The sequence below is a fragment of the Clinocottus analis genome, unplaced genomic scaffold (genome assembly GCF_023055335.1).
Source record: "Clinocottus analis isolate CAN_PGR_092001 unplaced genomic scaffold, fCliAna1.0.p SCAF_6, whole genome shotgun sequence".
Classification (NCBI taxonomy): domain Eukaryota; kingdom Metazoa; phylum Chordata; class Actinopteri; order Perciformes; family Cottidae; genus Clinocottus; species Clinocottus analis.
This window is the reverse complement of record NW_027176218.1, coordinates 15,535,739-15,563,703: the sequence shown is the minus strand read 5'-3', so window position 1 is coordinate 15,563,703 and position 27,965 is coordinate 15,535,739. Positions and strand designations below refer to the sequence as shown.

General features: G+C 42.3%; 4 protein-coding genes across 6 annotated transcripts; 2 read left to right on the top strand and 2 right to left on the bottom strand.

The window, feature by feature from the left end:
* The first annotated feature begins 175 nt into the window (after nt 1-175).
* Nucleotides 176-12,373, top strand: washc4 (WASH complex subunit 4). The gene is made up of 33 exons (XM_068603600.1): nt 176-296; nt 911-1,050; nt 1,161-1,214; nt 1,311-1,376; nt 1,843-1,888; nt 2,003-2,070; nt 2,145-2,227; nt 2,410-2,452; nt 2,559-2,662; nt 3,210-3,330; nt 3,497-3,620; nt 3,695-3,822; nt 3,952-4,112; nt 4,207-4,333; nt 4,613-4,738; nt 4,832-4,939; nt 5,068-5,214; nt 5,298-5,377; nt 5,889-5,994; nt 6,250-6,366; nt 6,531-6,699; nt 7,068-7,222; nt 7,334-7,408; nt 7,496-7,600; nt 7,726-7,860; nt 8,187-8,295; nt 8,403-8,469; nt 8,686-8,772; nt 9,582-9,729; nt 9,882-9,978; nt 10,076-10,272; nt 10,817-10,913; nt 11,322-12,373. Exons 1-33 carry the CDS (start codon nt 236-238, stop codon nt 11,396-11,398), a joined length of 3,528 nt encoding a protein of 1,175 aa, XP_068459701.1. The 5' UTR covers nt 176-235; the 3' UTR covers nt 11,399-12,373.
* Nucleotides 12,212-20,279, bottom strand: cnot2 (CCR4-NOT transcription complex, subunit 2). 3 transcript variants are annotated; one of them, XM_068603595.1, is made up of 15 exons: nt 20,217-20,279; nt 19,017-19,145; nt 18,832-18,928; nt 18,440-18,587; nt 18,122-18,304; nt 17,897-17,976; nt 17,141-17,266; nt 16,772-16,896; nt 16,518-16,635; nt 16,004-16,160; nt 15,194-15,255; nt 14,766-14,815; nt 14,564-14,664; nt 14,157-14,301; nt 12,212-14,032 (listed from the first exon to the last, which is right to left on the bottom strand). In XM_068603595.1, the coding sequence occupies exons 2-15, from the start codon at nt 19,131-19,133 to the stop codon at nt 13,946-13,948; spliced, it is 1,596 nt and encodes a 531-aa protein (XP_068459696.1). In that variant the 5' UTR covers nt 19,134-19,145; nt 20,217-20,279; the 3' UTR covers nt 12,212-13,945. The 3 variants fall into 3 exon arrangements, with proteins under 3 accessions (XP_068459696.1, XP_068459698.1, XP_068459697.1); XM_068603596.1 differs by having other exon boundaries at nt 12,213-14,032; nt 18,832-18,907; XM_068603597.1 differs by lacking the exon at nt 17,141-17,266.
* A 2,087-nt stretch (nt 20,280-22,366) lies between these two features.
* On the top strand, nt 22,367-23,229 carry lrrc10 (leucine rich repeat containing 10). The gene has a single exon (XM_068603948.1). The coding sequence runs from the start codon at nt 22,405-22,407 to the stop codon at nt 23,227-23,229; it is 825 nt and encodes a 274-aa protein (XP_068460049.1). The 5' UTR covers nt 22,367-22,404.
* Nucleotides 23,230-24,957: 1,728 nt separating this feature from the next.
* On the bottom strand, nt 24,958-27,873 carry LOC137804656 (seipin-like). Its single transcript, XM_068604018.1, has one exon. The coding sequence runs from the start codon at nt 27,496-27,498 to the stop codon at nt 26,233-26,235; it is 1,266 nt and encodes a 421-aa protein (XP_068460119.1). The 5' UTR covers nt 27,499-27,873; the 3' UTR covers nt 24,958-26,232.
* Nucleotides 27,874-27,965: the final 92 nt, after the last annotated feature.

Below are 27,965 nucleotides of genomic sequence, written 5' to 3'. Positions count from 1 at the left end.
TATTGTAGTGTAGCTGTTATGTATGCATGTTGTTGTATCACATGTTTGTATTTTCCATCCATCTGTCATCTATCTATTCATCCATCTATCCGTCCGGCCAGCAAGCGAGACACCTATCGAACAAACTCCATTTCCCATCAGCACTAGCGATCACTCACAAAATCATGAGACCCGTCATGGGACCGGGTAACCCCACTCTCTAACAGCAGTGTTTTGGTTTACCTATGCTGGCGGTATGGCGGTAGAAACCATCGCACCTGACTGGGAGTTTGACCGTTTTGACGACGGTTCTCAAAGTAAGTACCGTCCCGACCTGCTGTGAAACATAGCGACGTGCTGGACGACGTTAGCACCCAATGCTACGCTGCTAGCGGGCTGCCTTCCTACCGGGCACCGTCTACTTGCTGGCACAGAACACACCTGACCGTTCATTGCAAAAGAAAACCTCGTCACATAGACACATTTAAACATGATTTCACTTTATTTTCGTCCACTGCACGCAGTCCAGTTGTAACGTAAAGCATACTTTCGTGAAGTGAGGCGACAGCAAAGTTAGCTGACGTTAATCACCGACGTCGCTCACGTCGCTACAGCTGATCAGTTTGACACTTGGGTCGTTTTGACAGAAGCTCGTAGTAGAGAGTAACAGCAAATTCCTGTTATGAAAGCAAATAAAATGGCCGTTAATAGTGTTTCGGGTCTCCTGTAATTAATATACCCATGAAGCCAGCAGAAGCTAAATGGGGTTTAACGTCGATTTTGTGTGTTTTATGATAAAGAGAGTACGGCCATTTGTTGCTCAGGTTTTGCAAAACAGAATGGACCTGGCACCGTGAAGTAGTTGTTTGCATCAGGGCCAGTCTTCTTCTGCTTTGATCAAGTGTCCTTGATCAACCCCTCTGTTCTGCAGAAATACACACAGAGGTTCAACTGAAGAACTACAGCAAGTTCCTGGAGGAGTACACCTCTCAGCTGCGGGGTATCGAGGAGGCTCTGGATGACTCCATCGGAGATGTGTGGGACTTCACCCTTGACCCCATCGCCCTGAAGGTAAAACACCAAACACTTGCAGCAGAGCATCCCCTTGAAAAGACTGGTATCGTTATTACACAATATACACTTGTGCAACTTCCTTCCCAATACTTTCTACTCTCTTTCAGCTTCTCCCATACGAGCAGTCATCCTTATTGGAGTTGATTAAAACAGACAACAAGGTAGGCTTATTAAAGACAAACGTAATGTGTAATTTGCAAGTCTCATATCTTGTTTTTTCTTTTTTTATAATGACTTTTATATTGTGTTGTGTGCAGGTTCTGAACAAAGTCATCACAGTTTATGCTGCTCTCTGTAGTGAAGTGAAGAAACTCAAGTACGAGGTAACTATGGTCAAAATAGTATACTCTGTCTGTGCTATTGTGAGTTAGCTTTGTTTGTGTTTTACGTCATACCTTTCTACTCTTGCTTATAGGTCTTTTGTGGAGTATGAAAGATGATGTTGTGGTGTATCCTTGAGGTCTAACATATGTGATAAATGCATTTCCTTTCAAACACTATTTTAACCAGTTTTTTAAGTCCAGCATTGTTTACTTTAATGTTTTCTGGCTTGCAGTCCTCTTCTGCCTTTGCTAGCACATTGCAGCATATCTTGGCGTGTTGACGCTACTTGTTAAGTGGAATAGTGTGACACCATTGGTAGGACTTTGTCAAGTTAAACAAAATAGGAACTTATAGAAAAACAGCGACATATCACTTGTAGGTCTAAATTAATCCCTCCAGTGTCAAGAGATGTTGATATCCCTTGCTTGTGCTGATTCTGAGGTTTAATTGTATGTTCCCTTGCAGGCAGAAACCAAGTTCTACAATGGATTATTGTACTATGGAGAGGGAGGTAATCTGTCAGATATGACTACTTAGCCTCATTCTAAGTCTGCCCTTAGTGGTGCACAGTAATTCTCGATCAACTGATAAGAAATAAAGACGTAAATGTGCATTTGTGTTACAGTCTCTGACACCAGCGTTGTTGAAGGAGAGTCCCAGATTCAGATGGGCAGATTTATCTCGTTCCTTCAGGTAGGCAATGCATACTTACTGTCGAAACGCACTCCATTTTATAGAAATCACTATAACAGCTTCTGTCTTTGCAGGAACTGTCCTGTTTTGTGTCAAGATGTTATGAAGTGGTGGTCAACATTGTTCACCAGCTGGCTGCCCTCTACAACAGCAACAAGTAATATTGCACAGTGAATGCACTGTTCTTGTTGGATTGGCTCAAATACCCACGTTATCAGAGGGGCGCTTGTGCTCTTTAAGCAGACAAAACAACAACTCACAGACTTCATTTCTAGTTGAAGTACTTATTGCATGTCCCAACAAAAAGTTTACAAAAGCATTTCTCCTCCCGTATTTCAGGGGCACAACAAAAATCATTGAGTCGTCAGGTGTGCATTTCCAGGTGAGTTTTAATATTTGGGTAAATTTCAGTCATGTTGAAGACAAATCTATTTTTTTCATCGATCTAAAATTTTTCTTACTGTGTCTGTTTTGTGTTCTCTCTGCAGATAGTGTACGAACACCTCGGGGAGTTGTTAGTGGTTCTGCTCACACTGGATGAGATAATGGAGAATCACGGCACACTAAAAGATCACTGGAAGATGTATAAAAGGTACACACACACACACACACACACACACACACACACACACACACACACACACACACAGCTATTGCAACCAGTAAGATAAAGGAAAGGTGAAAATCCAGAAATAAAATTTTCTTTGGTACTGAAGACAGTAATAAAAAACCTGGATGACCATGAATGACACCTCTGAATGTTTTATAAAAGGGGATTGAAATTATACAACCAAGAAAGATGGTCAAAACATGTTTTTTTTATATAAAAAACATTGCCTATAAATCCTACAGAATTGTTGTTTCTAACTTAACAAAATTATGTACCTGAATCTGATCTAGAAAGGTATTTTGCACTAACATCCACATTTTTTGCATTTGTGTCTACTTTCATCTTTTTAAACCAGATATTATTTTATGATCTATTCCAACATAAGTGTTATAATATATATATATATATATATATATATATATATATATATATATATATATATATATATATATATATATATATATATATATATATATATATAAACGATGTACAGCCTATAGTCGTCTATAATCGCATCCTCTGATTGTAGGTTGTTAAAATCTGTGCACCATAACCCGGGAAAATTTTCCATCCCTGAAGAGAAGCTGAAACCATTTGAGAAGCTCCTGCTCAAACTCGAGGGGCAGATGCTGGATGGCATGATACTGCAGGTAACTCCAGTTTTTTCACGTCTTTATTATGTTGTAGAATTAATTTTCTGAGGTCGAAGCGTTTTGCTGTAAAGTCCGAGTTTTGTGCGGAGATCAATTACGTCATTTTAGGACTAGATATATTCTGAGCAGCATTCACCTCATGATGTTTACGACTGTGTGACAGGCCTGTGTGGATCAGAGATTCGATGATCCTGGGGAAGGAGTAGCTGTCACCAAAAACAGTGCCTTTGCCGAGGAATTTGCCTTCAACATTCGCACCATATTCACCAACGTTGAGTCCAAAATTGGTCAGTTTCTCTTCTCGTGATCAACTAGTTTGCTCTTTGATGCAACTTCAAGTGATTGTCCGTGTTGTTCTCAGGGGAACCTTCAGAAATTGACCAGAGGGATAAGTATGCCGGAGTCTGTGGTCTATTTGTGCTTCACTTTCACATCTTCAGGAGTGTCGACAAAAAGTTCTACAAGGCACTGCTTGACATCTGTAAAAAGGTAGCTCTCGGCCCGCTTTTCTCTGTCAGTGACAGCTCTCCCTCAACTTTTTTAAAAACATTTTTAAATCATCTTGCAATTGTGGAAACTGTCTCGCTCTTGTTGGTTTGTATCTGCCTTCTCCTCCAGGTCCCAGCTGTCACTCTGACTGCAAACATCATCTGGTTTCCAGATGCTTTCCTCCTTGCTAAGGTCCCGGCCGCAGCTAAACTGATAGATAAGAAGAGTCTACAGGCGATCAGAGGGCATAGAGACACCTACCTACAGCAAAGAGCACAGACACTAACAAAGTCAGTGGGGCCAAAGATCAGTCCTGTTTACTTTATTTCATTCTAAATTTTCAATTTGTAGAAACTGATGGTTTCCGTTGTCTCTTCTCTTCAGGGATGTGCAATCCTACTACGTGTTTGTAACTTCCTGGATGATGAAGATGGAGTCCATCTTGTCCACAGAGCACAAGGGTGACAAGTTGGCAGAAGACCTGAACAGCAGGTGTAATGTGTTTGTACAGGTAAGGGCTGACAATGTTATCTCCTCACGGACTACAGAACAGCACATTGGACTTCAAAGACCAGCTCATCACATGGCATTCACATGTTTCCATTACGTCTGTAAAAGAAACAGACAAATACCTGTATTATTGTTATTGTTATTCAAGGAAGTTTTCTGGAAGAGTTTTTTCATGATAAACTGACCACATCACCTTTCAAGTGCTGTGCCTTTACATGCAAGTTTGTTAAAGGTATAACGTCTTCACAAAGGCTCCCTCTGTGTTTTCTGTTCCTCACAGGGCATCCTGTATGCATACAGCATCAGCACCATTATCAAAACCACCATGAACATGTACATGACGATGCAGCGGCCCATGACCAAGACCTCTGTCAAAGCTCTATGTCGACTCGTTGAGTTGCTCAAGGTGTGTACGTGTGTGTGTCTTCGTACTTTTCACCGGTGCATTGTCTGTTTTGAGAAAAACTAATTAGCTCATGTGATGTGTCTCTCACCTCAGGCGGTGGAGCACATGTTTCATCGGCGGTCCATGGTTGTAGCAGACTCGGTTTCTCACATCACTCAGCAGCTGCAGTCACAGGCCCTCAACGGCATCGGCGTTGCCAAGGTAAATACACAAATAATATGAATATTGGTATTTACAAAAGGAGTTTTTGGAGTTGTACAAGAAGTGGAATATTTATATGTTTCAAGTTAACTTAATTTTCTGTGACGCTATGTGTTTATTCCTTGCAGAAAAGGGTGATCTCTGACAAGAAGTATAGCGAGCAGAGGCTGGATGTGCTGTCGTCTTTGGTTCTGGCAGAAAATGCTCTGAGTGGACCGAGCACAAAGGAGCGACGCCTCGTGGTGTCTCTGGCACTGTGTGTTGGCACTCAGCTGGTACGTTGGGAGAAGTTCGATGGGATACAAACACTTCTGTTTGCTTTCTCAGCTTGACATTAAAATCTCTCGATGTCTTGTAGAAAACGTTCAAAGATGAGGAACTGCTTCCACTGCAGCTCGTGTTGAAGAAGCTGGATCTCATCAGTGAGCTGAGTGAGAGGTGGGGGTTCTCTTCCTTTGATCCTGTTGAACAAAAAGCGCTAATTTGCGAGTCAGTGCATGACACTATCTGCCTTTGTTCTGTCTGCCGAGAGCTGGCAAAGTGATTAACACTTGAGGCAGCAAAGAAGAATTGTAGAACTTCAGATGCTGTTGCTTTTCAGCCAGCTTTAAATATCTCTTGTAATAGACAGCCAGTTGTTGTGCTGTGATGTCTCGCAGGCAAAGAGCTTGCGCAGTAGTTTTGAGAACTGGCTAAAACCAAACTCTTTAAATAACCAAATCATTAAGATGTCGACATCTCAACTGCACATTCATTACTTGGGCATGTGATTGTCATCGCTTACCTGTTAAACCAAACATTTTTAATTGCAATTGACACTTTGATGCTAATGTTGGACCAAAACTTTGTTGAAATTCTGCCACAAATCTTTTCATGTTAGCAAATTGATGTTTCCTGTGACCTACTTTAAGAGTCTTCTGGCATGCAACTGTTTTCCTTTATTCCTCAGGGTCAAGCTGCAGTGTGACTGTAGTTTCCTTTACTGGCACCGAGCTGTGTTCCCCATCTACCTAGATGATGTTTACGATAACGCTGTAGACGCAGCACGAATACATGTAAGCAGACTGGACTGATCACACGCAATCTTTCTGGAACCCTGTTTGAGAGGATCACAAACTAACATTGCTGAAATGTTTGATTTACTGTTTATCAGACACCTGGAAGACTGAATATGTGCTCATTTATATGAGTGGCTGTCTATTTGTTTAAAGTTTGCTTTTAAATGTTACCTGTTTCCCTATTTGCTTATGTCTGATTGGCTGCTCCGGTGCTCCGCCTTCCTGAATGGCCTCTGTGATTTGCCGGAGCAGTACATGTTTAGTGCACTGAGAGACAGTGTGCCCTCCATGTTGCACGCCAAACACATGGAATCATGTGACCAGCTACTGGAGAGCTACGACAAGGAGATCATGGATGTGTTCAACGAGGTGAGAACAGACGAAAACGAATAGCCAAATGAAATGAGGGTAAAATGTAGACGCAGAAACAAGGATGCTGGGCAACAGTAGGGACATTTGACTTTGAGCTTTGAAGTCACGTCCCTAATCTTTATCTGCATTTGTGCATCTTGTTTTCATATGAACTCTTGTAGCACCTCCTGGACAAGCTGTGTAAGGAGATTGAGAAAGACCTGCGTCTCTCCGTCCACACCCACCTGAAGCTGGACGACAGGAACCCTTTCAAAGTTGGCATGAAGGACCTGGCCCACTTCTTCTCCCTTAAACCCATCCGATTCTTCAACCGCTTCATCCTTATCAAAGGTGATGAAATACTGTGTCCATTCATGTACATGGTTTTTATTGGTCTTTTCTAATAGCGTCCACCACACTTATTATAACTGCAAAGTATGTCCCAATATGTGTCATTTTAATTTATTTAACATTCATTTAACATTACCTGAAGTGTGCATCCTCTGGGTGCTGTTTATGTTTTTAGTTGCAAGGACTTTTATTCAGCAGAAATACAGTTTAGTCTGCTAATCTGTGTGATATCTCACCGGTAAACTGTGTATGGCCGGCTCATGTCATTATAAGATGGCATACTGTGAAATGCTGACACCTACTCGAAAACTGCAAGATGATGTTAAAGGTGTAACTGACAAGACTATTTGTCTCGGTTTTCTATGCAGCCTATGTGACCCACTACCTGGATAAAACGTTCTACAACCTAACCACTGTCGCTCTCCACGACTGGGCCACATACAGCGAGATGAGAAACCTCGCCACACAGCGCTATGGACTCACCATGACGGAGGCATACTTGCCCAGCCAGACTCTGGAGCAGGTCTGTGTGGATGCATTGCACACATCAGGACGGAGGTGGAGGTTTTGATCAAAGAAGTGAAGGTGATAGAGGATTTGTTGTAACTGGATCCCTGTCGTGTTTCCTCTTCAGGGCCTGGATGTTCTGGAGATCATGAGGAACATTCACGTTTTTGTCTCGCGCTACCTTTATAACCTCAACAACCAGGTAAGACATGTCGCATCCATGTTCACCTTTCATCTCTTGAACCATGCAGTTGTTTGTGCATCATAGACAGTGTTTTCTCTCCAACAGATCTTCGTAGAGAAGGCCAGTAACAACAAGCACTTGAACACCATCAACATCCGCCACATCGCAAACTCCATCCGGACCCACGGCACAGGCATTATGAACACCACGGTGAGTTTACTGGGGAGGCAATGATGCAGGCTGTAGTTCTGGTCCATCTGCACTTTTTCTTTCAGATCTGGGCATATCAAGGGTTTTGCTGCACCCGTTGCACATTTTCTCTCTTTTTTCATCAGGTGAATTTCACCTACCAGTTCCTGCGGAAGAAGTTTTACATCTTCAGTCAATTCATGTACGACGAACACATCAAGTCCAGACTCATCAAGGACATTCGCTTCTTCAGAGAAACAAAGGACCAGTCCGATCAGAAGGTAGGAAAAGCTTGGTGCCTGTCCAACTTAATTTTACCACCACCAGTCACACAAACAAAGCACAATGGGCAGATGGTGAATATTGCCAGGTGGAACTTTTCAGAAAAGGTTGTGCTTTAGTTTAATGAGCCCCAACTGGTGACTTGAATCAAGTGATTTAGATTTCATGAACTCTGCAAGGGTTTTAAAATGAACAGAGACTTTTTGGAACTTGTTAGCTGTCTTATCCTCCTGAAGTTTCCGTTTTTAAAAATACTGCTATTCCATATCACTTGGCCTATTTACAAGCTCTAGTTCAGCTGTAGTGATCCTCGTTTTTGTCGTAGTATCCATTTGATCGAGCAGAGAAGTTTAACCGCGGCATCAGGAAGCTGGGCATTACTCCTGACGGACAGAGCTACCTGGACCAGTTCAGACAGCTCATCAGCCAGATTGGTGAGGAAAACACATGAATGCTAACATGTTCTTGGCACGTCATCTTAGAAATGTCACTGCAGGTGCAGGCACATTTAAACCAACACTAATTGTACCCTTTTCTGCAGGTAACGCCATGGGCTATGTGCGTATGATCCGCTCTGGAGGCCTCCACTGCTGCAGCAGTGCTATCAGGTGAAAGAGTTGTTTGACTGCTGGTTGTATACGTGTGTGCTCCTTGGCACTGTTAATATGAATGTCCTGGGCTGAATGCACCTGAGTCTCTGAAATGCTTGATTAACTTGATACATAACTATTTTGTAATGTAAAGATTAGGTTAAATTTAATTAAAACTCATTCACTGAAGTGTTTTCTGTCATCTCACTATGTTTGTCTCCGTTTCATCTCCAGGTTCGTCCCCGACCTGGAGGATATAGTCAACTTTGAGGAGCTGGTGAAAGAGGAGGGACTGTCCGAGGAGACCCAGAAAGCTGCTAGGTAGGGAAAAACCTGCACTTTATTTCACAATTATAATCTGTATTTGGGGAATTTAATTTGGCAGATGTGGGTTTGGGGGTAATTCAATTTATTTTGTATTGCCCAAAATCACAAATTACTAACTTGCCTCAGAGGGCCTTACAATCTGTACACATATGACATCCTCTGACCTCGGTTCAGGATAAAGTCCCTCCAAAAAACATTTTAACGGAGAGCAATAGAGAAGGATCCCTCTCCTCAGATGTACAGAAGTACAATAGATGTCATGTACAGAATTGTCACGAACCGGGCCACACGACCATGACAAAAGAAGGGGGATACGTTCACAATGAGCGGTTTTAACAGAAACAAGAATGTATTAACTTGCACAAAATCGGAACAAACCATGATCCCGACACCAACCCAACTGTGCCTCAGCGCAGAGAGAGTGAGCGCTCAAACCTGAGGGCATTTTACCTCATTGCCACTCATAAGCGAAGGTGTCCCCACTCTCCTGACGACCCTGTCTGCCACGCCCACCTGCACACCTGCAGGGACAACGGCCAGTAGCAGACAGGGTCATCCCAACGTAACAGAAGTTAAGCTTCAGCTCCAGTAAATTTAACCCTGTAATTCAGTTTGGGCTCAATGTTTCTGTCATGCGCACAAACAACTGTTTCAGTTGAGTCTACACATGACGTCAAGATATCGTCAGTGTATTTGCATTTTACTCCTGCAGAGGGCGCCACAGCTGCAGTATAAAGAAAAATAAGAAAGGAAACATTACCTGTAGTTTGCATGGCTCTTCCTAAATGTTGCGTCATTTCCAGTGTCCTCGATTCCGTGTTGGGAGATCTGACCAGCAACTCTGCCGAGGGCACGGAGTACTTCAAGAAGCTGGTGGCGGTGTTTGCGCCTGAGTTTCGCAGTGCCAAGAATATGCACCTGAGGAACTTCTACATGATTGTACCCCCACTGGTCAGTGTCAAGACCTTTCATTCGTTTCTATGCTACAACCTCTTTTCTCCGTGCATTTGTTTTTTTTTGTTAAACTCCTCTCCGTGCAGTGCGTCATTTTCCAGTCTATGAAGCACCTTCAGTGATTGATGCACAACTAATCTCCCCCACAGACAGTGAATTTTGTGGAGCACTCCATCAGCTGCAAAGAGAAACTCAACAAGAAGAACAAAACTGGAGCAGCTTTCACAGATGATGGATTTGCGATGGGTGAGTATGTACTATACAACCTCCTCTTAATGCGCTACACTAGTGCTGCTTTCCTATTTGTCTAACTCACACTCTGGTGCCACGGTCACTCCTACAGGTGTGGCGTACATCCTGAAGCTGCTGGACCAGTATCTGGAGTTTGACTCTCTGCACTGGTTTCAGGCCGTCAGAGATAAATACAAGAAAGAGATGAGTGCTGTGGTGAAGGAGCAGAGCGTCCAGACGGCCAGCCAGGATGAAAAGTTGCTGCAAACCATGAACCTCACTCAGAAGAGGCTGGATGTCTACCTTCAGGTAAAATCCTTGTTGGATTGGAATCCCCTTCAACACCTGTAACTGAAGGATGTTAACAGGAAGTATAATGTTGCCATGGAGTCAGTGAGTTTTTAGCCTAACTTTTGAATTTGCAGCATTAATGGTATGCAGAATTAGCTGTTGTCTGTTCCTGTTTGAAATGCAGCCATGGATGTACATGGAAACTACTCTCACTGACTGATCATACTTAAAACGTGAGGATTCTTAGGCAGGTTCTGTCTTTACAAAACTCCTGATATCCCTTGGACGAGTAATTAAAATTAATCTAAATAAATAAGTATCATGATTTTTAAGTACTTTAATTGCCTCCATGGGCTTTGTCTCAGATGCTTCTTCTGCTCCAGCTATGGATCGTGTTAATAAGCAGGCCCGACTACAATAACCAGCTTCGTGATGTTTTTAGAATCCTTTCCTTTTCACCTGGAGCGGTATCTTTGCCTTGCGTCTCTTCCTCCAAGCCTGACATCCTCTGACGTAAATGAACAGTTCAGTCTGACCTCTTTTGTCTTCCCTTTCACTTCAGGAGTTTGAGCTGCTCCACTTCTCGTTAAGCAGCGCGCGGATCTTCTTCAGAGCAGACAAGACTGCAGCCGAGGAGACTCAGGAGAAGAAAGATAAAGGTTAGGCGGTGTTGTGATGATTAATGGAGTCTTTTAATTATGCAAAACCACTGGCATGCCCAACCTGTTCTACAGACTTTTTGTAGATGATTTCTCATAGAGAGATAGTCTGTGATTCATGAAGGATGATATCTTTATCCACTTTTAGATCTCAGAAATAACTTACTTGCCGTTAATAATAGACAATATATTCTTTATGTCATTGTTTTCCAGTAGTGCTTAAAATTTTCTTACATACACATATTTTCACTATTTTTTTGTCTGTCCAGCTATGTTGTCCTTGTCTGTTTCTATTTCTGTATACTCACGTTGTGAGAAATATTTAAAAAAAACTGTGTTTTTTTTTTGTTTGTTGCATGTGCATGCATACCTGCTAATAATAATAATCTGTCTGGTTCTTTTCAACAGAAGTCGGTACCAAAGCAGGAGGTCCTTTAGATGGCTCAGCCCTCACTGAACCGACCTTAAAGTTACCCTCGCTGTGAAAACAGCAGATCAGTGCTCACAGCTGGAGGACTGTAAAAAGAGGGAGAATGCGCCTCGCTAGAAGAGTGTGAAGAGAAGATCTAACGCAAAAGACTGCAGTGAAATTAATTTCTCTTTACATCCCTCGACAAAACAATCATCTTAACTAGAGGATGGATACTTAGTGCTACAGCAGGAAGTGTGTTCTTTGTTTCCATTCTACAGAAACATAACATCTCCACAACCTTTCTTTGAAGCGTTTGCCCCATCTTATGAATTACATTTGAATGCGTAGCATGTAGGCAAGCGACTGCAGTTTGAAAAGGTTAGGGTGGTGTAACAAGTGTAATGTAAAAGTCAACGCTTTCCTCTGCCACACTGCCTTTAAATACTTGTACTTTTAGTCTGAAAGGACTGGTTTTCTACAGTAGAAGCCTCTGCTATGCATGTCCTAATCAGAGACAATCTGTGAACGATTTGCATCTGGGTCTTGATATCAATACATTGCTACATATTTTTTGTTGTCTAATTTCCTAATTTTGACAGATTGTCCATGGTCTTTAATGGCAGCTGTGTTTTAAATGCCTGTGTACATTATAGCAGTTATGTCGACTCTGAGAATGTTTTCAATGTATAATCCGCTCATGTTCATGTGCCATATTTGTCGACTGCTATTTTTTGTTTTATACATTGTAAAAGTTACGTATATGTGCCTTTCTAGACTGTTTCGACAACTACTTAATTTAGAAATAACGCTTCTAAACACAAGATTCTTAATCTGTAAGTGTAGTTTAGTACAAAAGTGTCTTTATTTCTCTACAGCACTTGTGATGTATCATTACATTTTTTTTTCTCTTAATTTTGTATCCATCAACATGTGGTACATGTGAAAATGAGGCCGGTATTTGGTCAAAATTACATTCCATGAATTGACTTGCTTGAAGAGAAACTTCTGTAAAGTCTATGAAGACAAATTAAACTTGCACTTTCATCAAGAGGTGTAATGAAATCTTTCACACTGAAACTGAAGATACTACAAAAGATTTTAAGGCACAGATTGCATGCTTTTTTTGTAAACATTAAACTAGTGTATCATACAAAACTTAACTATACATTTAGTTTTGTACATTATAATTATAAATAGCTGCAAAAAAAGGAATTTTGACTGAGTCCACTCACTTCAAAGCAATAAACACACACACAGTGGTTCAGGAAAGCCTTTTCTGCTTTAATACAAAGAAAAGCTTTGAACTTCTGAAAATACAAGATCGGTCTGGATTTTTTTTCTCCTCAATTTGACAATTTTCCGTTTCCTATGAAATGCTGTTCACTGCTGTTCAAACAGCTTGAATTGAAATAAACCCCTTATTTTACCTCGGACTCGAAACTCGGGGGAAAATCTGTGTAAATTGTTTTATTTTTGTTTGCTTTTTTGGCTGAGAATCAGGCCTTTCCTTAATTTACATTTTAATGTTGTGTTATTTTGATGTAAGTGCCTGCAGTGCCATGTGACACCCTGTCCAGCAGATCCAGAAATGTCCTGTTGCGTCCACATATTGCATCCATGCTCACCTCATAAAAACGAGGTAAAAGGCAGGGCAAAATTTCTTCCAAAATAGATGTCATATATATATATACATACATATATATATATATATAGCAATCATATATACACATTCGTACATACATATACTAATTTATGTGATGCAAAGAAACAAAAAATGTACACATTTCTTACAAAATTGTAACAAAGACTGGAAATTGTTTTGTTTGCTCTGGAGCAACGCCGTGTAGCTGTTTAGCCTCTGCGAGGATTTGTCCACATCTGTGGAAACCAAAGTAATCTCCCAGATTTGTGTCCATGTTCAACTGGCACAGAACGCACAGAGAGAGACGGACAGAGGGAGAAGCAGAGTATGAGACAGAGAACTGTTTGGTGGTGCAAATACAAAAGGTTGAAATCAATGTGAATGGTAGAAAAAAGGGTGAGATGAAAAGGGATGCATGTGGAAAAGTTGCACCAACCCATAAAACAGAAAAGGAAAAATATATATCAGGGAGTGTTCATAAAAAATAAAAATAAAATCACAAACAAATTTTGTGTTCTTTTATTACTAAATATAGTGCAACAATAAACATTGCATTTATTTCACCCCTTCCACTTGCGTCTGAGGATGTTAACTTCCCTCGCCTTTTTTTCTGTTCTTAACACTTGGTGAGGCGTAAACCTTGTACTGTCACTGTCCTGTGCCACAGGGTCAGTCCTCTTTTCTAAAAGAAAACAAGCTTCAGATTCAGAGACGTAAACATAACACAGACCCTGCTCAAAACAAGACCAAAAAAACAGGAGGAACATAAAGAATAAAAACTGAACAAGTGTTGGTGTTTTGGGCAGCATGTAATTTTGGAAAGGCAGGGCAGTTTTGATGGCGGCGGCGACGGCAACCCCCACAGTCAGATAGCCAAATCCTCGAGGAATAAAAACCAAGCCATGTCAACCACAGTGCCCCTCCTGGACCACTGTGTTGTGTGCAGGAACCGGTACGGCCCTCTGGACTGGTCGGGCCTTAGAAGGCCTGCTGGGCTGGGTTGTAGTTGAACGTTGTTGGCACGTGAGGCCTCTCTTCAAGCTTATCATACTCCAGATGAAATTCCTTTGAGATGCAAACCCAATTGTAAAAACAGGTTAGGAAAAGCTCAAAACCACAACAAGAGTCAGTCTTGCTATTTCGCCAGCGTGCGAAAGTTGAAAAAGGCAACAGAAAGAGTAGTTCATACCTTGGCTACTTTCCTCCAGTTAAGACAATCAAAAAAGTAGTAGGTTCCCCTCTCGTAGGTGTTGGTCTTCAGTGTCGGCTCCATGCCAGGCGCCCTCGTTATCCAAACCCGCTCCTCTTTGTGGTACCGCCAGTCCCGGTTGAAGCTGGAGAGTCAAGTTACGGACGAGAAATAAGACAAAAAGGGAAGAAGCCGAGAACCTCGAAAAACCACAGGAATCAAAGTTGCACTCTAAAAGATGGGAGGAATTACCGGCAGCCTGCCACACACTAAAATGCTCAGTTGGACAACTTTAAATCGCCTTGAAAAGTTGTCAACAAAGTCCAGTTGAAGGGAGCATGATCAAACTTGGAAACTATTTGTGGTGGAGAACATGTTTTTTTTTGTTTTTTTTTAAAGGTACTCACAGTTCTACTGCTGCCAGAAGCTGTAGCAGGTCTCCACCATTCATGTAGTACAGGTAGAACAACAGGTCTTCGCCATATCGGGCCAGTTTAATTGCTGCCAACTGCCGGAGAGCAAAGAATGAGGAGTATTACTTTTGTTCCTACATGTAAAACCTGAAGACTGCGACCACTTATCATGACACTGTTCTGAAGCTCGACTTACCTTGTCCCTTATGTGGATATTTGTTAAGTATTCAGACGGAACGTGGAAGTCTGAAAAAAAGGCAAGAACGAGCAGGAGTGACTAAAACATATTATTCCCACTTCACTGTCATGCCAATGGAGAGATGTGACGATTAATGTGTTTTTTTTACACTCTGAAATCATGATGCAATGTCAAAACTGCCAGATATGAAGATATTAAAAGATCGACTCTCGTTGCTTATTTGTTGGCTCCCCTCTTGGGATTTGCACTAACAAATCATCTTCCGTCATCATTCCCCTGGTTCCCGACAACCTGCCTGCCATTATAAAAATGTTTTGGCTCTGGCTAAGCCAAAAATCTTGGAGGCTTTTCAGGATCACTAAATGAAGGTTGATCTAAAGATTAAAAAGCCGTCCTCCCGCACATAATTCATGTGAAAATCTCACCAATGTCTTGAGGTCGACATGGCGACGAGGCCCAAGGAGAGGCGAACTTGGGGTACAAGTTTCTGTCGGAAAAGAAAGTTGCAGTTATTTGTTAGTTATTTGCACGACGGACAGCGAGAACAGAACATTTGCTCATCACATTTTAGATCAAACTGAAAATAACAGAACAAACTAACAAAACCCAGAGTGAGGTGATTTGTTTGAGTGCTCTTAAAATAATTGCATTAAGGGAAAGGAAGATGTTATTCATAAAGTTTGCTATTGATATTTTGCAATTTGTTGTTACAGTTTGGAATCTTTTGCTTCATTTATTATTGAAGGCACAGATCCGTTCATGGCGTAAAAAAACTGAAAAATATATTAAACTGGACATCTGGATACAGTATGGTTCTTTGGATTAAAAATATTTTGAATATACTAAAAAAGTCAATATGTTATATGCTTTTTTCTCTGGGGGTAAAAATGGTACAATGAGTCCTGAACAGAGAATGTATGTCAGCAAAGAGCCAGATCTGTCCCAGTGTAAAAATTTCCAGTAAACTGAGGTTTACATTATACTGGTACAGAAGGCAGGGGGCATCGTGGGAATCACATTTACTCAGCGGAAAGGAGAGCTGTGAAAACAGTAACCATCGTAACCATCTGTGCCCGCAACACCTATTATAGGAAAGGTCACGTAACATTTAAATGGGCGCCTGAGTTTTAACACAGGACTATTGATTTGTTGCTCACATCATCAGCTGATGGACATTCACATACGGCCTAATGAAACTAACGGATACTGTATTTTGGGTAGAACAGCCATCTTACTCTGGTGAGTTTAAGTTGAGTCCCAGTGTTGTGAGGTCACTTCCTAGCGCCAGGTGGACCATCCCCGGATCAGTCTCTGCTGCCCGGATAAACGTCAGCAGGCCAATCATGCCGAATTGGTCCGTCACCATTCCTGAGGGAATGTTCGTCACCCGACCTGCAGCAGCAGGAAAGTTCAGAGTTCAACAAACCGCTGGAACGGGGCTGTGATCTACAGTTAATACTCACCGCCAATACATTACCTCCACAATTTTAACCCACACTTTGTGCACGCATTGGAGCAAACCAAGCCAATTATTTCTTAACAAGTGATGCTCACAGACAGACTAATGGAAAGATGATGATGGTCTGTATCGTACTTAACATATTCTTTTGGCTTCCTCACTGCAGCCCATCCAATAATTATCTAACCCCAAATGCAGGGTAGAGAGCCCAACTGCCTCACCCAAGTTGTGCGATTAAGAAGGGATGTCTCAGTGGAATTGGAGCGATACGATTGGCTGAGAGGTCTCACCATCGGGCAACACCTGGATCCCTTTCTTCTGGTTGTTGTTCTGTGCTGAGGTCGTCTTGTCTCCAGGGAACTTCGGCCCATCTGCATTGGATGTGCTCTTGCTTGTGGAGTTCAAGTTCTGAAAAAAAAGAAAACCAGTTGAATAGTAAGGAAAAAATAACAAGAATAATGATCTTTAAAGAGTACCCCTGACACACAGAAAAACAGACATCCTGTCAGATTGTGTCGTGGAGTCCTTAATGGCTGATACTTACAGTTTTGCTTTCATCGTTGTTCAACGTGGGGTCCTTATAGTTTGGCCCAGGCAGTGCAGGGAAGTCCTCGTTATGGATGGAGAAATCCTGCGTCTGTTCAGTTGATGGCTTCGTCACCATGCCAACTTGATGATGATGATGATGATGATGAACATAGTGAAGTACAGATTATAATTCCCCAAAGTGTAATGAGCAATAACATCACAACAAAAGGGTATCGTAAGCAATTCTTGTCTGTTCAAACAAAACCGTGGCTAATAATATGAACCCAATCAAGAAGCTAATATTGATTTCCTCTCCTAGGGGAACCTACTTCCTATAGCTTGATGTGTGTAAAAATGAGACACTTTCTACGGCCTAATGGCCTACCATAAGGAGCCCGTCCAGCCAGTGGGTTGAGCACCGGTGTTGGGTTTCCAGTCCCTTCTCTCCGACTCCTGTCTGCTAACGCAGGGAAGTCTGACAGATCCAGTCCCGTTACATTTTCACTCCCATCTGCAGTAATAGGAAGGTTAGGAACTTGTAATATGTAATGTCACCTTCAACTCAATTTAGCTGTGTTATGTGTCAATTATTATTGTTGTTATTATCATTGTTATTATTATTATTATTATTATTATTATTGTGTTACCCTGTAATTGTATGAATAAATGTCCCTCCCCTAAGTAAAAGTCCCATAAGTTGTGTCTGCTGACCAAACACAACAGCTGATTTGAATAATAGTTACTCACCGTCTGTTTCAGCCGTCAAAGATAAAATTATACAACGTTTTCAGTTTTTCCAGAATAATGTTTACAATTTATTTTTTTTACAAATTGTGACCAGAAAAATACCTGGATTTTTCAAAAGAGGCGGTCAGTTCAAACAGATTTACACTATGTCGACATCGTATGTTGTCCTGGTCGAAAAGCAGTTGTGCTTCCTGCTTCAGGAAGACACTTTTCACTGCATTTTACAGTGAACGTGGTAATCTTGTCGTCTCAGTATTAGCAAAGGTTTATTTATGAAATGGAATTCTCACACGTAGAATTGATTTGTTGTATTCAATATAAACACTGGAGTGTTCATTTACATAAAACTTTCAACTAATCCCTTGTTATACCCACCGGAGATAAACACACTAACCTGTGCCATTGAAGATGTTGCTTGATAATGAGTTGTTCATCCCAAACGCCTGATTGCGATTCATGCCAAACCCCGACATGCTGCATAGAAAAAAGAAAACAAAAACAAAAAGATGGAGAAGGATTTCAAAAATCTACTTTTCCTTAAAAAGCTCTGTCGGGAAGTGCAGAGGACACCAAGAACCTTTAGATCTCTACAGTAGTAAGTTTTGCAGGACCCGTATACCTGTTTATGGTGAAGGGCTGCCGTGCTGGCTGCTGTTTGGGCATACAGATGATACTGGGCGAGCTGCGGTTGGGGCTGCCGAGCCCCGAGCTGCCCATACTGTTGGTCCTGCCGCTCATGCCAATGCCTTGACCGACCTGAGAGTGGTTCAACATGTTCCTTGTGTTCATCGGCAATGACCCCCTGTGAAAACATCATTAGGTCCGATTAGATGCATTTAAATCTTTGCTCTTGTCACGTCGACTGTCATTTCTATTCCCAGTTATTTTTATAAACCACACAAGCATGCGTCTTAACTGAGTCTGCCTTCATTCCCACCTGCTTGGTGATGGAGGAGTATGGAGGGACATGGTGGGGACCCCCGTTGTGGGGGGGATATGACTTGGTAGCTGCGTGCCTTGCGTTAAACTTCGATTTAACTGAGGCGTACTGTTCCCCATGCCCCTTACCGAGAAGCCGAGCGCACCTACAGAAAGACAAAGAAGAAAAACAGGGAGAAAAGCATATACCGTCAGACAACAGAGAGAAAGTTCTTCTGAAAAAAGTCCCACATTCACACCTTCTGTATATTTCCGTTGACATTAGCCAGAGTTCTCCTATAAATACCTGCCAAGCTCAACTTGCACGCACACACTATTTACATGCAGGATTTACTTCTACTCCAAATGTGCGACACATGAGAGAACTGCTAAAAAAAAAAAAAAACTTACTCTGTGGACCGTACAAACTTGCACCGAGCTGCGACAGCTGACCCGACGACGACGACGGCGAGGGAGAGGACAGCATCTGAAGGAAAACATTTGAGGACTAGAAAGAGTAAGATGACAAGAAGATGCGTCCGCTGGTGTTGACTCAAGAAATGACAGCAGTGGGCAGATTTGTGGACAAAACTCACATCTTTGTCCGACCGATGTGGGAACATCGACGGCTGGCTGTAGTACATGCTGTCATCGGTGAAGTCATTATCGACTACCTCGACGAACTCTACAAATTTCTTTCTAGCACCAAACATGCCTTTTGTCACCTGGAGAAGAGAGAAGAGAGTTGCCGTTAAAGAGGTAAGGAACCGCACGTACACAAAACACACATTTCAGAGTGAAGATCACATTTTTTTATAGAAATATTATGATCTCTTCAAAACATTTTCGTTGAAAATATCTACATTACATCTGTCAAAGTTTTACCTTGAGTTGGTTTCAATGTTGCACAACCACTCTTCACAATATAACACACAACACTGCATTTATTAAGCATGTGATTGTTCCAGCACTTCCTCTGACACCAAACAGCCACAACATTGAATCCACCTTTTTATACAGGACATGAATGTGAATGACAGCACCCTTCACATTGAATGGAAACTTTTGGGTGATCATGTATTCTCTTTTTTTGGAAATCACATTGCCATGTTTGGCATCTTGGGGTTTTAAAATAAAGTTATTTTTTAAAGTGTGTGCCAATTTTGTATTGATGTGCACCGCACAAGGGAAGACATGTTGAACTTTTATAACAAAATTAACTATTTACCCTGTCCATAACATGTGTTATAGGAACAAAGTGACAGCCGGACTAGCCGTTAGTGTTCTCCCTGATAAACTACAGGGACTTACTTTATCCTGGAGGCTGAACAGTTATTTAATTTAACACTGCTGAGAAAGGGAACAGCAGCAGAGCTAACATGCTAACTAGCCAAACGCTAGCATGCTAAGTGCTTTATAACCAGTCCGTGTTAGCTTAGCTCGCCTGACTTCACGAGCCTCAACCGGGAGCCGAGTGTCACAAAGTACCGACACCTTTCCGCTCCAGAGCAACCCGACTAAGCTGCCTAGCAGCGTCCACTACACGGCAGAGACCCGGGCCCTCTCTGCCTCCACAGATCCAGAATCAGCTGTCGGTTTCCTCGGCTCGGTTGACGCTCCGTTTGCAGCAGCAGCCGGAGAGCAGCAGACACAATCCGCCGGAGCGAAAGCAAACCGATTCGCTCCGTGTCCAAAACGGAGGAAAGCAGCGCCGTAAACCGCTCTGACCGGAGGGGCTGAAATGCGAACCGGACGGGTTTAGTTTGACAAGAGAAAAACAAGTAAAATAGCCTCACCGCATCAATTTCCCTTCTCTACGTTAGATCCAAGATGGCTGTGTGTATTCTCAATCAAAGAGGAATAGCCTTTACCCTCTGACCTTACAACCTGCTGACCACTTCCGTACACAAAACCCAACATGCAGGAACAGAAAGTGGACTCCGCCGGTCAGGGTGCGAAACAGTCACCAACATTTTTTTTTTTTTTAAACACAGCAACGAAGAAACATTATGTATATTTTGAAGTGAATAATAATAAGCACAGCACTAGGAAGCCTCTACCTCCCTCCTGTGATCACAGGGTGTCTTTGCATTATGGAAACACTGTCTGTAGCTGCAGTCCCTACAGAGGAGGCCTCTTCAATGTAATGTCACAATATTATTCAGAGAGTACAGATATGTTTAACTCGGCACCCCCAAGACACTGACGTTGGCATCAAAGTCATGTTTTTACAGTTACAGCTTACCAAACCAGGCAAAGCGGCAAACAGCTCTGGGGCTCTTGAAGTTCCCAGTTCACCTTTTCAACTGTTTTTTTGATCAATTAATTATGTTGGAGGGACAATTAAAAACACATTCATAACAACATAATATGATCTTGAGGTCCCGCCATCTGGAGGGGCCCTGTATCAAAATTGTGTTTTATAACTTTTAATACTATTTATTTCGTATTTTTGGACATATCAGTTATTTTTTTATATGAAATAATAAGCTTTTGGAGACCCTTTTGACAGCAGACATTTTGACTTGTCATGACAGGAAAAGCAGGTTAGTGGTGGCATTAATGATGACATCATTACAGTAAGTACTCCAGTAATCGCCTAATAGGACAATTAATTACTTCTGTGCTTTTCCTGCTATCGCATCTCAAACTGTTTGCCATGAGCAGGGTCTATAATGGCATTCACATGGTTCCACGGGGTTGTAGGCCTACTGTTGCATGTTTGAGGCCCCTGAGCAGTGGATAAGGACAAGGACAAGTGCTAAAAACAGTCTGTCAGTGAGTGAAAACAGACAAGGGGCAAACAGTATACTTCTGATAAGGACAATGAAATTCCTTCTCAGTTGTATCTAGTTGGAAAATAGCCCTAATGAAAGTATGCACGATAGTATAGGCAAATCACACCTCAGACAGTTCGGGGGAACTTTCCCCCAACAAAGAAAAAGAGGAAATGATATTCGGTTTTTAAAACAATATGGAAAACTAAAAGCAACCTCCATTTGTGGTGTTTTTAGAGTGGTTATGGCACAAAAGTCTTGTCTCCACAATGATTGAAACACAGTTAACACAGTTACAAATTCGACAGAGCCATGCACCCTGTAACTTAATTTCCCCGCCCTGCAAAAACACTAAATTAATTACCACAATCTATGTCTGAACTATTAACACATAGCTCCGTCTCCCTGCGCTCACGGGGAAATTCTTGAGATTATTCCACAGGACAGGCCTACTTGACTCGCCCAGTGGCACAGACCCAGAATTGCGTCCGGGCAGATTAAAACAGGATGTAAATGACCATCGTTACTCCTTCATCACAAGCCACTTCTTTAGCTTTCCACCCTGCCCCTCCCGGTCTCTCTCTCCCACCTCTGTCATCTCAGAGAAGAAGAGGGGAAAGTCATTAGGCACAAATAGGGAGGAGAGAGTAGCTAGCTGTTGCTCTCACCATGAAAGTCAGGGCAAAGCTCAGAGCCACTGAGCGATGCTGAGAGGACTGCACTGGGGAATATCATCCCAGGGAATACAATACATTTTCAGCCCATTAACTTGGATAAACAAATGGCTTACTGTAGGAGATGCTCAGAGTCGTTGACATCAACAGGAAAACCATGGAAGGTGGGTGCGTTTTCCATTTTCAATTAAGATGATCATTTTAAGCTTATTATGTTTTCTGTTTTCTTGTTAACAAGTGGTGGTGCTTGTTTTCACGGTGTTTATCCAACGAAACGGTGTAATTCAGCCCCATAATCCTGTAATTGCTGCTACATGCGGCTTTATAAACTGATGCAGTATTTCAAAGGTGCATTACATTGTTGCAAACTTGTTTTTTTGTCTCAAGATCAATAACTCCAATGGGGCCGTGATGGAGCATTAATGGGATGCCATGAAAATGACTTGAAGGCGCCAACAGCCTACTTCAGTGCAACCCTTGTTTACCCTGCAATTGATGTGGAGGACCAGTGGTGCGTCAGACACTGCAGCAAGATGGGTAATGCCATGCGAGGCGTGGTTGCCTTCATTCCCTCAGAACGCTGTCAACGCTTTCTCGTGGGGGACCTCAAGGAAATGCCACTTGATCGGACCCTGGACCTGAGCAGCCGGCAGTTGCGTCGGTTGCCAGTTGCTGCCTGTGTCTTCGATGAGCTGGTGAAGCTCTACCTGAGTGACAACAACCTCAGCAGCTTACCGGCTGAGCTGCAGGGCCTGAAGAAGCTGCAGCTCTTAGCCCTAGACTTTAACTGCTTCGAAGAGCTACCTGCAGCTGTTTGCAGATTGCCACAGCTCAGCATCCTTTACCTGGGTAACAACAAGCTTTACAGCCTCCCCAGAGAACTAAGAGAGCTCAAGGAACTGAATACTCTGTGGCTGGAGACTAATTGCTTCACTGTTTTCCCACAGGTGGTTTGTGAGCTCCCTAATCTAAAGACCCTGCACCTCGGTTATAACCAGATAGAGAGTTTACCAACAGAGCTAAGAGGGCTGGAAGAGCTTCGAAGTATCTGGCTTGCTGGGAACCAGCTGGCTGCGTTCCCACCAGTGTTGCTGGAAATGCACCTTTTAGCGGTCATTGATGTGGATCGGAACAAAATACGTGTCTTCCCAGCTCTGTCTCACATGCAAGGGTTGAAACTTGTCATCTATGACCACAACCCCTGTTTTAATGCCCCCGTGGTGGGCGAGGGAGTCAGAAGAGTCGGACGGTGGGCGGAAAGCCCCGATGATTTGCCGGAAGATAATGGGTCAAAAGCAGCGAGTGAGACTGTGGCGGAGGTCCCAGAGGTACGCGCCGAGGAGGAGCACAATGTTTAGGGTCAAGGAACAAAGTGACCTTCAGCTTTGGAGAGGCCCGGCAGGACAGGATGACGTTCAAGTGGAACACTTAAAGCCGAGCGGAGTGTTGTACATCAGGCGTATGGCATTTGGTCCATATACGGTAATACCAAGTTGTTGGACATGCTAGACAAAAACGTGTGTAAAAGGGGAATTTGAATCCAGAAATAAAGTGTTGAACATGATGGGATATTTACACTGTATGTTAGTGTCTTATTTGAATTAGTAAAACTCTATAAACTACTTCAAATAATAGCTGCAACAACAATAAGGTTATAAATTGTTAAAAAGTCAACATCAGATTCAATGATTATCTTTTGGGACAATCATAAACTATCTTTACACATTATTACAGGTTGTGGGACATCTGGGAAATGAAAATATTGCATGTATTTCTGGTGTGTAAGCTATGGAGTTGGTCAGTATAGCAGAGACCCAGGAAACAAAAAGGATTCATGACACAGATTTGTGTTCAAGCAGAGTCGGAGATAATATCTGTACCTGCTGAGGCTAAGTACGGTGAGGTTTTTAATACATGTGATGGATGGTTTAAGTCAATTAGTGCACTCCTTATCCAGACCAATGCATAATTCATCAGATAGATTGGGGCTGTGGCTTTGAATAGAGGCTGCTAATGCGCCTTAATATCATCGCCGTAAGGTTTGCATCCGAAACGGATCGTAAATGCAGTTTTCCAATTCCTCCGCATTCCAGGAAAATGTTCTGTAAACAAGTTACAATGTTATTCCACAATGTATCTTTTGAGGAATTTGTAATCCTTTTTGGCAAAGCGTAGGCAAAGGATTTCAAATATCTGCATACCCATCTTTTAACTGGAAATGTGATGATCGTGAACACACTGAACTACTGTATTAAAAAGACTAACTTCATTGTGCGTTTATGTAACTCTCAGAGATTCTACGAATATATACAGACGTCATTCTATTTTATCTATCAAACGCTGTACAGTGTGCGTCAAAGATAAACATCTTGGATCATACTCGCACACTGAAATCCCTAAACTTCACTAACAGGGCGCTTTACCACACTGTCACGCTTGTTTTACAATATGCCCTAAGGGGCACAGTAAATGTCAAAACGATGTTGGTCCTGTGTGTTTAACATCACTGTTGTTTAAGACTCATGAATCCTTTTTCATATTTTATCGGAATATCATCAAAATGATACAAAAGGTTCAACACATCGTAGAATGTTAAAACAGTAATGACTTCATCTTAGTCGACGTCATTTCAGAAAGGATCCTTTTGAGACAATAGATGACGGTTTGTATTTGTCTCTAAAGGTAAAATTTTTGTAATGATCATATATCAAATAGCCATTTGTTTTAACAATGCTTTCTGATTTGATTCATAACCCATATTTTAGTAATATAAAATATTATTAATACTACTATAAAAACCCTCCTCAAATGTGAAATTTGCACATAAAGACAAATTGATCTTTTCCTTGTGTTTAACAAAACATTCCGACATAAAAAGTATTATGTTTGGGTCCAGAAATCTCATACAGTACACACAAAATGAAAAACTCAGAAGCATTAAGTTGTAATGTAATTATTCTCTTAAACTCTCTTTGAAGTGCAAGAAGTATGAGATTTATCTATAGACAAAAGAAATATGTAAATCCAGAGTTCAATCCAGGAATTTCACCAATATGTACACAAGAGACAATAATAAATGAAAAGTGTGCCATTGCATGTTTTTTTTTTATTTGTTCAAGACATAAATAACACCGACTCACATAACTTCAGAAGCATTTGCAAGGACATTACCATGACAGAATACAAGATGACAGATTATAAATGCATCATGTTTAACAATCTCTTTGGAACATAATCCTGTGTCACCTGCACAAACTCTCACATCAACTCACTTAAGGCTTCAACCCTGGCTCCCCTAAAGTCTCGGTTAAATACATGGGGGCTGTGCTTAAATCCAACAATTCCTGCTTCAACAACAAGTATTTTAAAACAGTAGCTTCACTTCTCCTTCTTATAGTTGCATACAAAAGTGTTTAATTATCAGACTTATATTACTTAAAATACCAATCTAAAATAGCTTGGTGCATTTGTTTAAACAACATAAATAACACTTCCCCAACCAAAAAGTACAGTGTTTAAGCTGCACTGTAACAGACATTGAATACAAAAGAATAGTGAAGATGTAATGAAAACCAAAAAGAAAAGAATGCAATTTAGAAAAGCATTGCAGCTTCAACCAGTTATGCCATAGTTGGTAAATCACCTATTGAACTGAGAGAAGTATCTGATTAAAAAAGTTAAATAAATGTAACACGTTCCTTGTGTCCCTCAGGCTGGACGCAAGTGTTACAGCCAGCTGTCAAAAACAAAGACACTATTTTGGCCGCATCTTCCAAATCTAATTGCTCTGAAAGAGACTCTGTGAAAAAAGTATCACGAGTCTCGTTTATTGGTATCCTTTAAAAAGGGTGTGGAACATTCTTTGAAATACAAAAACTCAACAAATTCTGCTCCAAGTACTTGGCAGCTACACTCATAAACAGCATCCTTTGTACCGACATATGAACTAGTAATAACGAGTTGCTGCCTCATTGCGTTAACATGGGAGACATGTCAGGATGTGTGCATTCAGCTATTGACGGCTGGCCGGGATATGAGAAAATGCAACATTACAGGTCAACTGACTTTCAAAGGGTGTGTTAAAATGTTAACTAACACCTGAATGGTAAGGCCATATTCTGTTGGAGAAGCCAGCGCTGGAATGTAGTATCTCCTGATATGGCCATTGTCAAAATGGTGAAACATACGACTGAGAAGTGCTGTAGACAATATGCAGGAAAAGAGGTCAAAGTTACATTTAGGTTAACGACTTAACACGAGACAATACGCAGTAGTTTGTTAGCTAAAACAAAGCGTGTATTATATTTGACCGAACAGTAGGCATATACTATAAGTGCTTTTGCTGTGTGCCGTGGCATCGATCACAGGCTCATCCACGGCCCAGGTCTCTGTCGGAGGGTGGTCTCCTCCGGTTGAGGCTCTTGGCATTCATCCAACGCGTCTGAGCTGTCTTCTTCCTCGGGCTTCTTTGAGTCAGGAGACTCGTCCTCCTTGGCGTCAGGCACATCAGTCCCCGAGGCATATATGGTCTCTGAGGGACTCTTTGACGACGGCCCTGCCACCTCGTCATCTCCCTTGAAATCAGACGCCTCCGTCACAGAACCAATCACTTCAGGAGCACGGAGGTCGTTCTGCGAGCTTTCCTTCTCCATGCGCTTCCGAGCCTCCTCTCTCCTCTGCTGGATGCGGGTGTTGTCCCCCATCATAACCCGGACTCTTACTTGGTTCGGGGGCCAGATCCCGCCCCATATGAACTGCAGGTAGCTGAACAGCACAATGACACTGAGGAAGGCAAAGTTGGTGGCTACGCCGATCACTGCAGACGTCAGGGGGAAGTTGTACAGAACATATCGTATACCAGTGAAGTAAGCATGGATACGGAGCTGGGAAGAGTAAATCTGCACTCGTTTTGACAGGATCTCAATGACCGCACCGATGGAGGGCTGAAAAGCATTCGTCTTGTAGTTTGAGAAGAGCTCAACGTCTATGAGCTGCTTCTGTTCAGCCATCCCAGTCAGAAAGAAAGGAGAGAACAGCAACGTGCTCAGGCTCTGCAGAAGACTGGAGCGGTAATGCAGCATCGTGGATCGGCCCACCGATGAGACCGTCTTCCCACCCTTGGTGTAGCAAGACATCTTGACCATGAACATACCCAGGTTTTCATTCACCGGAGACTCTGGCATCTCCAGCTCCAAAGACACTCGATAAGGCTGACCGTAAGCCATCACTTGGTCTCTCTCATTCTTCATGAAAGAGATGTTGGCCTTGGGGAAGGAGCAGACCAGTGACTCGGAGGCATCACAATCAGAGGTGTAGTAGAAGTGCACGGGGGTGGAGAAGCTCACGGTGGGCATGTAGGAGTAGTAGAAGCTTCCATAGAGAAAGATGGACACCCACATCAGCAGCAGCAGGACCAAAAACAGGATGGCAGCCTGGAATAAAGTCCGCCGCGCTTTGAGGAGAGTCACTGCGGCGACATCGCCGAGCCAGTGTATAACAGCTCCCATCGTACTCACAAGTGTCGAGTCTGATCCGGACTTTGTTCCAGTCCTGGTTTGAGCAGTTGTTCCTCCTTCGACCCCTTTCGGCTGCTGCTGTCCCAGAGCTGGATCCTTATGGTCATACATCGGTGGGCGGCTCCCCTCCTAAACTATGTAATTGTTTATCTTCGCCCTCCCATGACTGACGTTATAGTGTCTATTCAGCGAGTTCACATTCAACTAACTAGCGGCTGAGGTCAGAGCTGGTTTCGGCCCACAAGCTTCCGGGATGTAAGCCTGCTCGAAAAAAAGCTTCTAAAGATGGGACTACCTGTCTAAGCTCGTTGTTGTGGTCGTCTTCTTCTTCTTCTTCTTCTTCTTCTTCTACTTCTTCTACTTCTTCTGCTACTTCCTCCTGTTCCTTTTCTTCTTCTTTCAATATTATTGTCGGTTGGCAAACAACGAATTTGCGCATGGTCGCCACCAACTGGTAAGGAGGGTGAATCCGGATGACTAGCTCGTACTTACATTTTAAATCAAATCAAATAAAATTGGTATTAGTTTGTCTAAGATACTGAAATAGATACCACTTACGCTTTGAGTTATTTGCCCAC